The sequence below is a fragment of the Cricetulus griseus genome, chromosome 3, assembly GCF_003668045.3.
Source record: "Cricetulus griseus strain 17A/GY chromosome 3, alternate assembly CriGri-PICRH-1.0, whole genome shotgun sequence".
NCBI classification, from domain to species: domain Eukaryota; kingdom Metazoa; phylum Chordata; class Mammalia; order Rodentia; family Cricetidae; genus Cricetulus; species Cricetulus griseus.
Window position 1 is genome coordinate 244658259 of NC_048596.1, and position 17259 is coordinate 244675517.

Sequence of the window (17259 nt, forward strand, 5' to 3'; positions counted from 1 at the left end):
GCGTAAATGACAGCTCCTCAGCGCCTAGGAATTTAGCACTTCTCCGGATCTTCTGCGGTGTGTAAGTCTGGGTCCGCAGCATCTATCCTTGGGACGCTACTACTGGCTCCTGATTTGAACAGTGATGGGGCAAGAAAACAACGTGGGGCGTGGTTTCAGTTCGGCGAGGACCACAGCAAAGCCCAGCTCCCAAGTCTTGCATTCCAGGGGCTAAAAGCCGGAGTTGCGGGCCCAAGGCGCCAGTGCGCAGGCGCGCTCAGGCTCCGCTCATTTCCGGTGCCTATTGGCTCAGAGCCTTGGTGGAGCCCTATGAGGGTTGGTTACGTGCGGGAGGCGGGGCTACGCCGCGGTGTCCCAGCTGCTGAGAGCCCTCGGTGTTGGCCTTGTGGTGCGGGTGGGTGGGTGAGCCTGGTTGGTATCTTTCACATGACTTGCTGACCTCTCGGCCTCTCGGCCTCACCCTCCCGACCTGGCAGACGCTGGGACCGAACCCGCCTCCTCGCAGTGAGCGGTCCCGGAAGCCCCGGCTCAAGGGTCCAATCACCGGAAGTGTCGCCTAGGGCGGCCGGGTAAGCTTGCGACCGGGCAGCGCGGCTTCTGGCGACGCGGGGATAGAGGGTCGGGCGCAATGCCCCTGCTGTCAGATGCACCGTCAACGAAAAGTTGGGAGGAGAGCCTGTAAGACTGTCTTGGAGGTAGTAATGAAGCCGGGCGTGGAGGCAGTCTGTAGCCTTCCTGAATGTGGTGAGATTCAAGGACGTTGGGAGGACCCTCCCCCGAGTCTTAGGGCAGAGATTAGTTAAGGTGGAGTGGAATCTGTTTGCTCAAAGCATTCCATCCATGGTCACTTATTTTTAGGGTCCTTGGTTATATGTTACTTGGCATTCACGTATCGTCTTCCTGTAGTTTTGGTGTGCAAAGAATGAATCTTGATCTCAGAAGTTGAAATCATACTGCATCTATCAGCCACCTCAGCGTTTGGGAGGTGGAGGCAGGAGGATCGGAATTCAAAGCCAGCCTCAGCAGCTTAACCAGTTTGAGGCCAGCCTGAGCTACGTGTGTGAGACCCTGTCTTAACAGCAAAAATTAAATGATGCAAACAAAAAGAGGTAGAATGAGAAAAACAAGACCTAGGGTTTTACTGTGAAGTTAACATTTCTCAGAAGAATTCTTGTTAGTTTGTGTAACGCAGGTCAGAAAGGAACTGCTTCTTGAAGGAGGAACTAGTATAAGCAAACGTGAGAAGAAGCAAGATTTGGCTGAAGGATGATGTTTGCATTGGAAAGTGCATGGGACAATATTTAAATGGCTTGCTGTAAAAATTTTGTAAGCTTTGTGGCTATGTTTAGCATTGTTGCTTTTTACCTCTAGGAGAGGGAAGAATCGAGTATTGAGTATTTGTGAATTAGAGACCTTGTGGAGCCAAAAGGAAAAGTCGTTGAGTTCTTGTTATGGTAAGTGGCATATGTCTGTTTCTATATAAATGTGAATTTTGAAGTAGGGGATGGAATAAGAAAGAAGGTAAAACATACTTGGGAAAAGGAAATGGATTTGTTGCTAACATATTGGTGACAAAACCAGGCCCTGTCATATCAGTTAAAGTATACTTTACATTTCCAACAAACATCTATATATTCCCCTCTCTTTTTTGGTTTTTCGAGACAGGGTTTCTCTGTGTAGCTTTGGAGCCTATCCTGGCACTCTTTCTGGAGACCAGGCTGGCCTCGAACTCACAGAGATCCGCCTGCCTCTGCCTCCGGAGTGCTGGGATTGAAGGCATATGCCACCAACGCTTGGCTTTTTTTTTTTTTCCAAGATGCAACTTTGTTACTTAAGGAAATGAAGTTTTATACAAATCAGATTGGAGTCTTCTATATAGATGTTTGGAGTATCAATGGATATGGTTTTTTGTTTTGTTTTGTTTTTTTTAAGTCATCCCTCAAGAGTCCAAGGAACCAAAAAAATAGGGCCCAAACTAACCCAAAGAAGCTCAGGAGAACGTAACTAATCAAAGGAATTGAGGAAGTATAGATGAAAATCAAATTATATGACTGAGAAATTAAGAGCAGGCCCAAGCCCTTATAAAAATGTTCCATAATACTAGCCAAGGCAAGGGGGCTGGGTGGATGGGAAGAGTCTCCAGACATGGAGGAAACCCCTACTTCCTGCTTCACTTTGACACCCTGCAGCTCTCCTTTTGAGAATTCAGGATTTCCCTGCTCCTAATCTAGCCAAGTCTTCCTTCCTCTGACTCCTAGGTTCAGACCCTCGGGTAAGATTCTGCCCTCATTTCTCTTACCTCTCAATTAGACAATTGCCCCTCTTGATTTGCCATACAAAAAAGGCTCGGGTAGGCTCTGAAGGAGAGGATGGATATTTAAACCCTGGCTCTGTTACTAAACTATGTGAGGTCTTGGATAATTAACTAACTACCAATAGCAACATTTCACAGTATTCTTTTTTTTTAATATTTATTTATATTATTTATTTATTTATGTATACAACATTCTGCTTCCATGTATATCTGCACACCAGATCTCTTTACAGATGGTTTCGAGCCACCATGTGGTTGCTGGGAATTGAACTCAGGACCTCTGGAAGTGCTCTTAACCTCTGAGCCATCTCTCCAGCCCCTATAGTATTCTTGGGAAGATTAAATGTCCATAATCATGTAATCAATGAAAATTGAGACATTCTATAGTCTAGGGCTATACACTAAGTATGGATTTTCAAATAATACTTTAAATAATTACTATTTGATTGCCCCATATATCTTTAAACAGAAAGATTTTTGAGCTCCATCCAAAGTTCTTTTGTTCAGCTTGTTTATTTGGACTTTTGTTGCTCTTATGAAAATGCAGTCTTGATGTTCATGAAAAGGGAGAAGTTGCTCCTTCCAAGGAGGGGTAAGAGAAAGCATTATAGAGACAGTAACTTGGAGTTAAGATTCAAAGGATGTGTTTGTGTTTGCCAAAACGGACAACTTAATTTGTATTGTTGTTGGTGACTCAAGGATAGTGATAGTCCTTTTTTATTCTGTTACTTGTTTACTTGTGTGGTTTTTGTTTTGTTTTGTTTGGTAGATGTATTCCAAATGTAACAGATAAGATATTGCAGTAACCAAAAGACAATGTCTTAACCCTAGTAGCTGTCATGTTATGGTAGGAGAGACAAACAAGGGAACATATATAAAATATATATGGTAAAGTTGGATAGTGATGTTGAGAAGGAAGTTGGTATGAAAGGAGGTGAAGTCTTTTAGATAAAATAGTCAAGGTGTGCTACTTTTTGAGGTAGTAAGTTTCAGTCTGTTACATGGTTCAAACAATGGAGAAAGCTGCACAGAGGAGCAGCAGTTTAGGCAGAAGAAACAGTGTTAACTTTCTGAGGTGCCTGTGGGAGTGAAGATGGCAGAAATTCCATATTATGGAGGGTAGTAAAAACCTTGGATTTTAATATAAATAAGGTAAGAAACAGTATTTTAAACTTGGGAAGTGTCTGCCGGGCGTTGGTGGCGCACGTCTTTAATTCCAGCACTGGGGAGGCAGAGGCAGGTGGATCTAGTGAGTTGGCTAGTTCCAGGACAGCCTCCAAAGCCACAGAGAAACTCTGTCTCGAAAAACCAAAAAAACTTGGGAAGTGTCATGGTCTGTTTTGAAGTTTGACAGCCAGAGTGTAATTTGTTTGCATAGGAAAGTTGTTTCCTGGTTTTAAATAGTTTTGTTTTTCTTGTTTACCACACATTCTTGGCTATTGAGGGCAATTGTGTTGCTTTGGATTGGTGGTTTAATGAGGTAATTTGATCCATTTCCCAAGCTGAGAACAAACTCAGTTAAAGAGTTGAGGCAGGAGGATTGCAAGTTACAAAGTTCCCTGGGCAACCTAGGTAAAACCTTTCTCAAAATGTAAAAAGGATAGGGTATATCAGTGGTAGAGTGTAAAAGTGTTTACAGGCCTTGGGTTCAATACCTGTTACCACAAGACAGTAAAAAAACCAATGTACCATATTTTTGTTTGAGCATGTCTACATTTTGGCTCAACAAAGATATTCTAGACTGGTTTGAAAACCCAGTTATCTGGCATGTCTCTGATTCCTTTCAGTGACAGAATGGTATGTAGAACCTAGATTCTCAGTGTTCATTAAGTACATTATTGCTGGGATTGCATTTCTGTGACTTAACAGATAACATTCTTAGGATAAAAACACATTTTCATGTGTACACACATATCTGTTTTCTCTATAAAGTACAAACTGTGGCCTCCTCTGATACTGCCCTTCAATTCCAGCTAACTTCCCTCCATGACTGTGGGGAATCTACAGTTCATTGTCCAACTCTGGTAAATACACAAACTGGTATGTACTACAAAGGCAAGACCTCTAAAAGTGCAGTCATTGGATGCAGTTTGGAAGGCTCTGTGTGCCTGTGATCTCAGTACTCTAGGATGGATCTGATGGAAGCAGATCAGAGTTCAAGACCTGCCTCAGCTACATGGTGAGCCTATTTCAAAAAAAAGTAAAAGAAAACAAAAATAGTAATTGTTTTTTATTGTTATGGTCTTTAGCTTGAGTTAATATAGTTTCATACTATGTCAGAGTTATTTTTCCATTTTCTCTCTTTTGGGGGATCATGTTATTTGTTTGTAACAAACTATCTTTTGGTTTGTTTTGAAATGGTCTCACTTTGTAGGTCAAGCAGGTTTAGAATTTTATAGCTAGGCTGGCCTCAAACTTGTGGTAGTTCTGCTTCAGCCTCCAAATACTGAAATTATAAGTGTGAACCACCATACTTAGCTGTCATTTGCTTTACTTGTCATTTTACAGCTCTCCTGCCTCCTGCCTCCCTGGCAGTGCTAGTGATAGAGCCGAGGGTCCCACACATGCTGAGCCCCCCTTTTTCTGTTAAATGTATATGTATGCAGAAACTTCAGTCACATCAATTCTGTCTTCCTAGCTTTTGATCCCATTTTCACCCATCTTGTAATGATCAAATACATTAATTTCTTGTTTTTCCTAATTTATTTTTTACTAAATCAATAAATACATGTATAGCTTTTTTAAATTTCTACTTTCTTACACAAAATATAACATTTGTTTGCACTTTAAAAATTTTACAATTGGATACCTGGTAGCAGTGGCCCATGCCACCTTTAATCCCAGCAGTTGGAAGATAGTGGCAGGTGGATCACTGAGTTCAAGACCAGCCTAATCTACAAACCAGGACAGCCAGGGCTACACAGAGAAACCCTCCCCCCCCCCAATAAATAAATAAATAAATAAATAAATAAGATTACAATTGGAGCTGGAGAGATAGCTCAGCTGTTAAGAGCATTTGCAGAGGGCCCAGATTCAGATTCTAGTACCATGGGTGTGTCTATCAGATCCCCGGGACAAGTTACAGAAGGCTGCAAGCTGCCATGTAGGTTCTGTTAATCAAACCCAGGTCCTCTTAAAGAGCAGCCAGGGCTTTTAACCACCGAGTTACCGCTCCAGCCCCACATAATTTTTTTATAATCTTAAAAAACATATTTACAATTGTGCTTTGTTACATATTTAAAAAGTCATAACCTGGAGCTGTCGATATGACTCAGAGGTTAAGAATGCTTGCTCTGAAATCCTAAGGACTAGCAGTTGACTCCAGTACCTACATAGCAAGCTAGGTATCCCCACAAATGTCTGTAAACCCTGCTCTGGGTAGGGCAGAGACAGGAGAATTTCTGGAGCTTTCTGGCTTCCAGCCTAGCTGAGAAAACATGAGCCCCAGGTTCAAAGAGAGACCCCACCTTAAAGGAAAGAGTTGAAGAGTGACATAGGAGGAATCTAACACTTTCTTCTGGATTCCATGTTTTTATACAGATGCATGTATACATAGACTTACGTAGACAAACATACATAAAGTCCGGAAAAGATCATAACCTTACCCAGAGTTGTACAGAGTTTCTGCTATGCCATATTTATATGTAGGAATTTAGTTATGTGTTAGAACATGCTTGATAATGAAGTGTGTGTGTGTGTGTATGTACACAAACATCATGTAATGGTTAAATCAAGATTATTTAACTATAAGCATTCTTTAACATGTCATTCTTTGACACTTAAAATCTGCTTGCTTAACGTGACTTAAAAAAAGAAAACTTAGCACTAAGGAAAATTGTAATTTCAAGATCTGATTGGGTTACATAATGAGATTCTTACTCAGAATATGAAACAATTTAAAACATCTTTTTGGAAGTTTTCACATAACACTGGTTGTTGTTAACTCTAGTCAGTGTAATTTACAATCAGTTTTTTTGCTGTTTTTTTGTTTGTTTGTTTGCTTTTGACACAGGGTTTCTCTGTGTAGCTTTGGCTGACCTGGAACTCACTATGTAGGCCAGGCTGGACTTGAACTCACAGACATCAGCCTGCCTCTGCCTCTGGGATTAAAGGGGTGGTGTACCACCTCCTGGCTTGAAATATGACCTCTCTCAGCTTGACTGTTCATGGACAGTGACCAGTGGCATGCAATATTTGTCCTGTCTTTGTCCCTTCTCCCCTCTAGTTATTAATACTTTGTTTGAGACATGCTCTCAAGTAAGCATAGGATAGCCTCATACTTAGAGTGTATCAGAGTGTGGCCTTGAACTCTTGTTCATTTCCTGCCTCCCAAGTGCTGTTTGCTACCTCAAAGGCTCCTGTTTCTGACTTTTTAAAAACATCATGTCCTCCAAGTTCATTAAATTGTTACTAAGGAATATTATATTTTGTGTATGCTTTCTTTTCTTTTCTTAAAAAAAGTGTTTTATTTTGTGTGTGGATGTTTTGCAAGCATATGTCCATGTGCCACATGCAAACCTGGTCGTCATGGAGGCCAGAAGAAGGCATTGAATCTCCTGGAACTGTACTTAAAGATAATTGTGGATTACACTTTTGTGTGTATGTGCTCATGCCCCTTTCAAACGGTGGTTAATGAGGTTTTCTTCATTTCCAGTGCTAAAAACATTTTTGCATCTTTTTTCCCCTGTGCTAATTATTGTCAACCACAGGCCTTCACATTCTAGGCAAGTACCATGCTGAGTTTCTGTTGTTTTTGTTTTGTTTTGGATTTTTTTGTTTGTTTGCTTAATTTTTGAGGCATAGTGTCACCAAGTTGTCTTGATTGGCTTTGAACCTGTTTGGTTGCTCAGGCAAGCCTTCAACTTTTATGTTCCTCTTTTTTTATTTCCCCAAGTAGCCAGTATAAAAGGCCTCTGCCATCAGACTAGGCACAGTATTAGTATTTTGATTTATAACTAAGTTTATTCGAGCTAGAGAGATGACTTAGTAGTTAAGAGTACTGTTGTTCTTGCAGAAGACCCAGGTTTTATTCTCAATACTCACGTGGTGGCTCACAGTTGTAGGCGATCTTCTGATGCCCTTTCCTGACCAGGCATGCATTGTTGTATATGCATACATGCAGGCATCCAGGCAAACAAAAAAGTCACATGCATGAAATAAAATAAATAGTTTTTTAGTATTTTTTTTCTGTTCTCTAATTCATTGATTTCCCAGTTAATTTTCAGTATTTCCTTCAATTTATTATTTCTCAGTATTTGACCTAAGGTGTTTATTTAATTATTTTAATTGTGTTTTTCTTCAAGTAGTTATATACTTATGGTCATTCTCTTCAGAGTTGAGTCACTGAGGTTCCAAAAGAAAATCATTTCCATTTTTTATTTCCTTTTTAAATATTTCTTGAAATTTCATTTCATGTGTGTGAATGTTTTGCCTGCAAGTATGTTTGTGCACTATATGTGCATGCCTGGTGCCTCAGAGGCCAGAAGATGGTGTTGGATACTTTGGAACTAGAGTTACAGAAAGATGGTTGTGAGACACCGTGTAAGTGCTGGGAATTGAGCCTGGGTCCTCTGGAAGAGCAACTGAGCTATTTCTCCAACCCTCATTAGACTTTAAGGGAAATGTCTACTCACTGTTAAGTCCTTTTTGTATGAATGACCTCGTATAAAATTCATTTTGTCGGGCTGGAGAGATGGCTCAGAGATTAAGAGCACTGACTGCTCTTCCAAAGGTCCTGAGTTCAATTCCCAGCAACCACATGGTGCCCTCTTCTGGTGTGCAGATATACATGGAAGTAGAATGTTGTATATATAATAAATAAATAAGTCTCTCTTAAAAAAATTCATTTTGTCCTTATGTTTTACACAAAGCTCTTTTTTAATTTTGATTTTCTCAAGACCAGAAAGTGAATGCTGTTTTTTGTCTGTCTGAATTATAGGTAAGCTACAGTTTATTCAGTCTTATAAAATGGACCTTCTCTCTTTCATCACAGTAATGCCCTTCTTGTGTGATGTGTTAGCCCTTTTGGTTTATCAGGTAAGGGGGGAAACAATTTTAATTATTTTTTTAATTACTATTTTGTGTGTCAGTAGTTTGCTTGGAGGACACAGCTGCTTTCTCCCTGTATCCTCACATAGTCTTCATTCTCTGGGTGTACATCTTTGCTGACTCTGGGTCTTCTGTTAGAAGAACATCAGTCCACTTGAATCAGGACCATCCAAATGGCCTCATTTAGCTGTAGTCAGACTTTAAAGATCATATGGCCAAATATATCACATTCTGAAATGGTAGGGATTGGAAATGGCACACAGTTTGGCCTATAACAGATAACAACCACTAAGAAGTTATAATAATCCGCAAGAGAAGTAAGAGTGCTTTGAACTAGATTGGCAGCAGCAGATGAGAAGTGGTTGGATATGTGTTTATAAATTTTGAAATGGAACCAACAATTTTTTGACACCTTGATTGTGACATACAAAACAAAAGAGAGTGCAAGGTGACCCTTCAAGTTTTTGGATGAGTTGAGAGTTTATTTTCAGTGTAAGGAAGACCTTGCAGGTTCTAGGCACTCATTTCTGTAAACTCAGCCTCAGAAAAGAAAGTAGGAATAATGTACTCCAGTGGTTTTTGAATTTGAGGGTTGATTGTGATAGGGACAACTCATGCTCTCTGCTCAAGACATTAATGATTTTTCTGATAAGGCAAGTCAATGTTTACTGTGGCTCCCTCCCACCAGATAGTCCTTTAGTGCTTTGACAACCACTGTGCATAAATTGACAAGGTGAACTCTGATTAGCCACCTTGGTAAGAAAAAAATACATAGAGTGTATCCGCTTATGTAATAAGGGTGGATATTTTATTGTCTAACAAGGATTCACTTAATGGGTATATTCACACTTCCTAAGATACTATCTATCAGATGAGCAGAGAGGATGGGCTTAGAGTGTGAGGAGTTTCTCTGTGATGCCAGGAGACATCTGAACAACAGCTACTGCTGTACAGAATGTTGAGAATACTGATCACAGTCACTGTTTAGCATGACTGTGTCTGTGCTATTTAGTTCACAGTTCTTAATCAATTTGCCTTCCTTATACTTGTCAGTCTTACAGCGCATTGTTGTTTCCCTCTGTGCAACTCCACCACAAAGGTTCATCTGTGTGCCTTGCATTCTTGACTTACTCAGTTCTCATATCCTCCAAAGGTAAATTCTAAAGCCTTTCCAAGTGACTTTTGAAATACTGGTATCTGTTTACAGCTAATTTTTTTTCTATTAGTTAAATTTATCATTCACTGCAATGAGCAAGTGCAGTGTCTATGCCTTTCAGAAGGAAATAATAAAACTTGATGAGTTAGTAAATTGATGAGATAGGAAGTCATGTATTGTCTCATTAGTGTGCGTTTGAGGATGTATTCTGTCTGAGTTCTTCCCGGCCCCCCCCCCCCCCGTGTTTGTTTGTTGTTTGTTTGTTTGTTTGTTGTTTGTTTCTCTGTGTCGCTTTGGAGCTTATCCTGGCACTCCCTCTGTAGACTAGGCTGGCTTCAAACTCACAGAGATCCGCCTGCCTCTGCCTCCTGAATTCTGGGATTAAAGTTATGTGCCACCACTGCCCAGCCTGCTCCATTCTGTTTATCAGTATGCTGAATTTGGTGAGAATTTACATTTATTAGCATGCCATTTTCATTGAGTTTTAATATTGTTTTCATTTACAAATTTGAATGTAGGCTCCAGTCCATTCTTGGATACTTGACTTTTTTGATAAATTGTGAACATTCTCCCTAGAAAAATAGATACATAGTGAGCAACAAATGATTCATATGTTATAGAATATCCTATAGATGCCAAATAAGATCTGTTGAAGGTTTGAGAACTTCCCATGTGCCAGGCATTGTCCTAGGTGTTAAACAGCAGCACAAACTGAATAATAAGAATGGAAGTATGTGTGGGTAATCCTGTCTATTAGGGTTCACATTCAGTGGAGAAAAATAAAATAGGAAGTATGGAAAGGGTGTTATGTAAGTTAGGATAGAGAATAAGGTGATAAAGGTCCCACTGAGATTATGTAACAATTGAGCAAAGATTTAAATGAGGTAAGGGAGAGGCTTTGAAGACATCTAGAGGAAAAGTCCTTAAGCAAGAAAGGGGAGAGAAAGACAAAGGACATAAAGACCCTGAAATGAAAATAGTTCTGGCTTGCTTGAACTGTGGCAAAGACCAGAGTAGGGGAAGAGCACAGAAATTACTCAGGCTGGGAACTAGGGATCAGGTTTCCTTGATGTTTGTAAGTTTCTGAAGGAATTTAGGTAGAAGTTAAGGGTGATATGTCTAATTGGAATATGTTATACAAGACAAGAATTGGAGACAGTTAGCAGGTGGTTTTTCTTTTTGTAAAGGAAACAGAGTGGGAAGATTAGTTTGAGGCTGAAACAATCGAGAAATTTTGCTTGTTGGTTGTGACTTTTTTTTTCCTTAAAGAAAGAAAAGGATATCCTGTTTACTAATTAGAATGATCCAGTGGAAAGGAATAAATTGATAATGCAGGGGAGTAGCTGTAGAACTGCTTTCAGGATGCAGATGTGGGGAAAGTAGATGGGGGTTCCATCAAAGATGGAAGTTTGTGGATTGAGAGCAGCAACTTGTCACCCTTGGTGAGAGAAGGAAGCCAGCTGTACTTCAGCACACCTGCAGGGAACACAGGGAAGGGTGTTGTTTGCATTGATGTATGTGCTTTATTCTTGTTCTGTGTGCTCACTTTCATTTTTTTAGTACAATAACTTGAAAAGTCATATTTACATTACTAAATAAAAGATGGTGATGCTGTGTGAAAACGGTTATACAAGACAGTAAGTGTGGAGGACCTAAAGATACTCACCTTTGGTTTGTTCACTTCCTAAATATGTGTACTGTTTATTAGACTTGTCCTGATTTTACAGCTAAAGGAAGGGAAAAGACAAGCCCAAGTTTTATTGTTTATTTATTTATTTACTTATTGTGTAAGTGTGTGCAGTCACTTTTCTCCATCATGTAAGCCCAGGGTCTCAAGTCCAGGTCATTAGGCTTGTTGGCTTCTCACTGAGCATCTTGCCGGCCCAAAACCCTAATGAGTTCCTATTGGTAGTTTATCATAAGTATTGTTTGTTATGTTTGTAATAATGAGAAGAAAACCACAGATTTATCATCCCTGATCCAAAAATTTTAAATGTAAAGTGCTCCTAAATTTGAAATAGTTTGAATGCCAAACTGATGCTATGAAAATTTCACATAACAAACTTTGTTTCATTCACAAAGTTATTTAACACTATATGAGGGCTGGAGAGATGGTTCATTGGGTAAAAGTGCTTGCCATGGAAGCCTGAAAACTTGAATGTGTCCATAAGGCACACATAAAGGTGGAAGAAAAGAACAAACCCCTTAGAGTTGTCTTCTGACTGTAGTCATGAACTGTGGCACAGGCATAATAACAAGAATTTTTTTAATTTAAAAATACTTTATGAATTTACCTTCAGTTCCTGTGTAAAAGTTGATTATGACTGGTGGTGGATGGCACATGCCTTTAGTCCCAGCACTTGGGAGGCAGAAATAGGTGGATGTCTGTGAGTTCAAGGCCAGCCTGGTCTACGGAGAGAGTTCCAAGACAGCCTTCAAAGCTACAGAGAAACCCTGTGTCAAAAAAGTAAACAAAAATTGTGAAACATGAATGAGTGTTGTGTAGATATTTGTCCCTTCCCCAGGGCAACTCATTATGTATATGCAGGTATTTAAAAGTTTTGGATCCAGTGGGGCAGTGGTGGTGCACACCTTTAATCCCAGCACTTGGGAGGCAGAAGCAGGTGGATCTCACTGAGTTTGAGGCCAGCCTGGTCTACAAAGTGACCAGTACTGTTACACAGAGAACCTGTCTCAAAACAAACAAACAAACAAACAAAATAATAATAATCTTGTTCCAAAAACTTTTGTTCCCAGGCATTCTGGATAAAGGATCCGTGCAGAATATCCTGTTTACTCCCCCTCCCCTACTTTCTTCTTTTCCTCTTTTCTCTCTTCTACCTTCCTCCCTCCCTTTTCCCTTCCTTCCTCCCTCCCTCCCTCCCTCCCTCCCTCCCTCCCTCCCTCCCTCCCTCCCTCCCTCCCCCCTTTTTGCATTTATTCAGTGTGTATGTAGGAGGTGGGTGGGTGCTATATGGCACCAGTGTGGATATTGAAGGACAGTCAGTTCTCCACTCCTACCATTGGTTATAGGAGTAGAACTCAGGTCATCAGTTTGGCAGCAAGCTCCTTTATCCACTGAGCCATTTCTCCAGCCCCAATAAAAAGTTTCTGTCAGTTATTTCTGCAGTGATTTTGGCTTTGAGACTTCTTAGTGATAGAAATATAAATAATATTTCTACTTTGTCTCATAGGTTTGGAAGTGCCAAGTAAAACATCGATATATATATATACGATGCTGGAAATTTGTAAACACAAACTGCTAATGAATGAAAGGCTTGAAACAGATATGTTTTTGAAGTTACCAGTAAAGTAACTGTGAAAGCACGGGAATCAAGAAGACTGATGGAAAACCACTTAGGAAAACCACTTAGAAAATGTACACTTCAGAAGAGAGATGTAACCAGAGAACTCAAAAAAGAAAAATATACCATATACACCCTCAGAAGGGGGAAAAGATTTATATTCGTGTACATGAGATTACTCAAATAGATAATCAAACACATCAGTGCCTTGAACGTGAACAAAACTTTTGTGAAAACTTAGCACGTATGTGTGAGAAAACGTATACTGGGGGAAAACCTTATAGATGTGATATGTGTGAGAAAACCTTCATCCAAAGTTCAGATCTTATTTCTCACCAGAGGATCCATAATTTCGAGAAACCTTATAAGTGTAGCAAATGTGAGAAGAGCTTTTGGCACCACTTAGCGCTTTCAGGACACCAGAGAACACATGCAAGTAAAAAGTTTTATACCTGTGACATCTGTGGCAAGAATTTTGGTCAGAGCTCCGATCTGCTTGTCCACCAGCGAAGCCATACAGGTGAAAAACCTTATCTGTGTAATGAGTGTGATAAATGCTTCAGTCGAAGTACAAATCTCATAAGACACCGAAGAACTCACACAGGTGAGAAACCATTTAAGTGTCTGGAATGTGAAAAGGCTTTTAGTGGGAAATCAGATCTTATTAGCCACCAAAGGACTCATACTGGTGAAAGACCATACAAATGCAATAAATGTGAGAAAAGTTATCGACACCGGTCAGCCTTCATTGTACATAAAAGAGTTCATACTGGGGAGAAGCCGTACAAGTGTGGTGCCTGTGAGAAGTGCTTTGGCCAGAAATCAGACCTTATTGTACACCAGAGAGTCCATACCGGTGAGAAACCGTATAAATGTTTGGAGTGTATGAGGAGTTTTACTCGGAGTGCGAACCTAATTAGGCACCAGGCAACTCACACCCATACTTTCAAATGCCTTGAATATGAGAAAAGTTTTAACTGTAGCTCAGACCTTATTGTACATCAGAGAATTCACATGGAAGAAAAACCACATCAGTGGTCTATGTGTGAGAGTGATTTCTTCCTAGGCATGGACTTTGTTGCCCAGCAGAAAATGGGGACGCAAACAGAGGAACTGCATTATAAGTACAGTGTATGTGATAAAAGCTTTCATCATAGCTCAGCCCTTCTTCAACATCAGACAGTACACATTGGTGAAGAATACATCTGTAATGTGAATGAAAAAGGTCTTGATCTCAGCTCTCATGCATCAGAAGCATCACGGATGTCTTGACAAGAAATCACGTAACCTTTAAAAAAAAAAAAAGGTATTTACCCATCAGAACTTATTAAGAGTAGGTCTCCTAGGTGTATTTCAGATTTTCTTCAGATCTCAGACTTCATTGGGAACCAGAGAGAGAGAGTCTACAGTCTTTGGAACTGTAAGAAAAGCTTGATGCAGAGAGTGGCCCCATCAGGACACCATTATTAGCCACATTTGCAAAGAACTCCACAAATGCTCTGGGTTTTGGAAAACCTTCCACACTAGAAGGTTCATACAGATAGGAAACCTTACATGTGCAGTATGGGAACTTTCCAGCAGGGTTAAGCTCTCATCACAAGAGAATTACAAGAGAATTCACACCAGAGAACAACCATTTAAATGCTTTGTGTCAGTACTTTGGACAGTATATATGCCTTATTGGATATCAGAAAATTCATCCGGGGGAGAAACCCCAGAAATTACAGGAAAAAGTTTCTAACAGAGTTGTGACTTTCTTACCCATCAGCGAAGCCATACTGGTATAAGTGGATATTTATCTTGAGTGTGGCAGAAACATTTGTTGGAGAGTCTTACTTGGGTTTGCATCCTCCTAAACAAATCAGAAGAAAATGTCTGAAGGAGAAAAGCTTGTTAATTTTCAGCTCTTGGGGTATAGCAGGGAACTCATATCAGTGAAAACCCATAAATGCTTTGTGTCTGAGAAGCTAGAAACTCATCTAATCGGGCCCCAAGGAACCGGTTTGACAGAAGTGTTGCTCCAGTGAGAGATGTAGTTGTGGGTGAGAATCTGTACATATGCTGTGTATGAAAAGAGTTGTTCTCATAGTTGAACCACATTGTAAAAAACTAAATAGAGTTGTTCGGAAGGAAATAGTGTCTTAGCGACTCAGAACCTTGTTCTGAAGGAGCTGGGGCAGGTCAGCGTGGATCTGAAGGGTAACTCAGGTAAAGACACTTTTCTTTTGTCTGAACCATCTAATGATCGCTTTAGTTTCACTTCTAAAATTTCATAAATCCAATAAAGGGACTGTAATCTTGTGTATAAGGTAAGGCATGAGTTATTGTTGGAGAAAGGAGCACTTTGATTTTTGCTTCCTTTTTTTTTTTTTTAATTCTCTTGTCTAAAATGGGAATGGTGTGTTGATAAAAGGCTATGAAATAAAGACTCAGAAGCTAGGGAGTACTTAGTTTGGGTTAAAATTCTCAGTAGTAGTTTCCTCTTTGCATGATCAACCTCAGCAAAAAGCAGAATACTCAGCTCTTAGTGTTGAAATCTGCCCTCAAAATTGTCCCTAAAGTATCTTTTTGAGTTATCCCTGGTCCTTGAAATTTCCAATTTAGAGGTTCATTTCTTTTCAAGTCAAAATAACAACTTCCGGGATACTGATTATGATGATGTTATAGGACCCAGGTTTTTGGGACTTGTTTACTCTCTTTCAGTGATAGATACTGTATCAGCTGGCTCAGAGCAAAAGGAATAGGGGAAAGCTGTAAGCCAGAGAAAACAGAGGAGAGACACAATGAAGCATTCTTAATACAGGAACAGGACACTGATTTTGAGGGTCCTGACTCCAAAGCTCTTGTTCTTCATTCTATTATCCTGATGCTTGCAGCAAATTAAGCTTTATAATGACACATTTTTTTTCATTTATTTCAGTTCTATCAAGGAAAGAAAAATACAGTTTAATCCCAGGGAAAGGATTGCAATCAACACAAAACAATATAAGGTATATTCTTGGTTTGGAATGAAGAATTCTAAGTGTTAGAATAAGTGGTTGGCACATTCACCTAAGGTTTAACGATAAGCATTTGTTTCTACTACAGTAGGGTTGTCTTTCACATTCGTTGGCTAACTTATGACCCAAGCATCTTATGGTCACTTCTAATTTTTCTTTCTTTGGCTTAAAAGACTTTTAATTGAAATATTTCAAGTTCCTGTAGTATTTGGGACTCTCTAGAATGTAATTATTTTATTGCTAATCACAGTCATGGTTTTGATGTAATTTGTTCAGTGAGCCCCTGAATTCCATGGGGTATTAGTGTTTAGAGTCATGAAATTGATACCTTACATGTGGCTGTAAGCTCTCAACTTGATAGTTGTTTGATAATCATAATCTTTAAGGACAATGAATTTAGCTCAGCATAGAATCTGGTTCCAGTGTTTTTCCTTTTAAAAATCAGGTTGTGTCAGTTTTAATCTGACATGTTCTAGTAATTTTTATAAATGACTTTAGTACTATGAAAATTTATCCATTGTGATAAATACACACAAGATAGGTGTTTTTCTCCTTGTGGAATGTCATGCCTATTACTAGCAAAGGTTTGATAATTGTGATACTTAAAATAATATTGGGTGTATGACAATGGCAGTAAAAAGTAAGTTAGTCATTATGGCTGCTCATTAGTCGTTAGAGAGACCATGGAGAAAGAGACAAAGTTTAAAACATTAGTAGGTTGGTGACTTACCCTTCCTTCAGCCTGTCTCACTGGTAATTGTCTATAGTCTCTAACTAAACTAACAGTGGACCATTCCTCAAACAGAACTTTGAGGATGTAAAGCAGGCCTGAGGCCTGTTAACTATGGTGAGATGGTGTTGGTATTACATAGCGTAACCTGAGGTTGGAGAGGACCACTTGGGAGCCTGTAACCAAAGCTAGAAGGTAACTTCTGGGATGGATGGAGGTTCCCTTGAAGCAGTGCCAACCCAGATCTACCTCAGGTAAGTAGTTAGAGTAACTTTTTCAAGATTTCAGACCAAATGAGATGAATTATATTCCGTCCATGTACTCCTCTATGCTTCTTTGTTTTTGTTTACCTTTAATTCTTAAATAAACATTTGTTCTGAAAAACTTTTTGTCTCCTCTGTACTATGAGAAATTATCAAGTCCCCTGCATTTACATTGGGATATTGTACTTAATGATGCAGTGTGTAGGTGGTAGCCATAATCATTGGACAAGGGCAAAAGGCAACCACATTCTTTGCCAAAATATTACAAGAAAGATCTCTGGCCTAATTGCTAATATTCTTTTTCTCTGAAACCTGAACTTAGTTTCTGCAGTCTGCACTCTCTTCCAGGCTCCTAATATGATGGCCCGTTAAGCTCTGCTTATTGAATCCAACTGCTTTTCTAGTCCAAAATCCCAAAGTCCTGCTACATTCTTCCAAGAAAAC

The 17259-nt window shown here is 39.7% G+C and overlaps 1 protein-coding gene across 1 annotated transcript; it reads left to right on the forward strand.

The window, feature by feature from the left end:
- The first annotated feature begins 336 nt into the window (after positions 1-336).
- Positions 337-16937, forward strand: LOC100771583 (zinc finger protein 322). The gene is given in 6 exon segments (XM_027409480.2): positions 337-569; positions 1372-1454; positions 4247-4493; positions 8253-8350; positions 12713-12966; positions 12969-16937. Coding segments are annotated over 2 exon segments (1230 nt in total). The 5' UTR covers positions 337-569; positions 1372-1454; positions 4247-4493; positions 8253-8350; positions 12713-12863; the 3' UTR covers positions 14096-16937.
- The last annotated feature ends 322 nt before the right edge of the window (positions 16938-17259 follow it).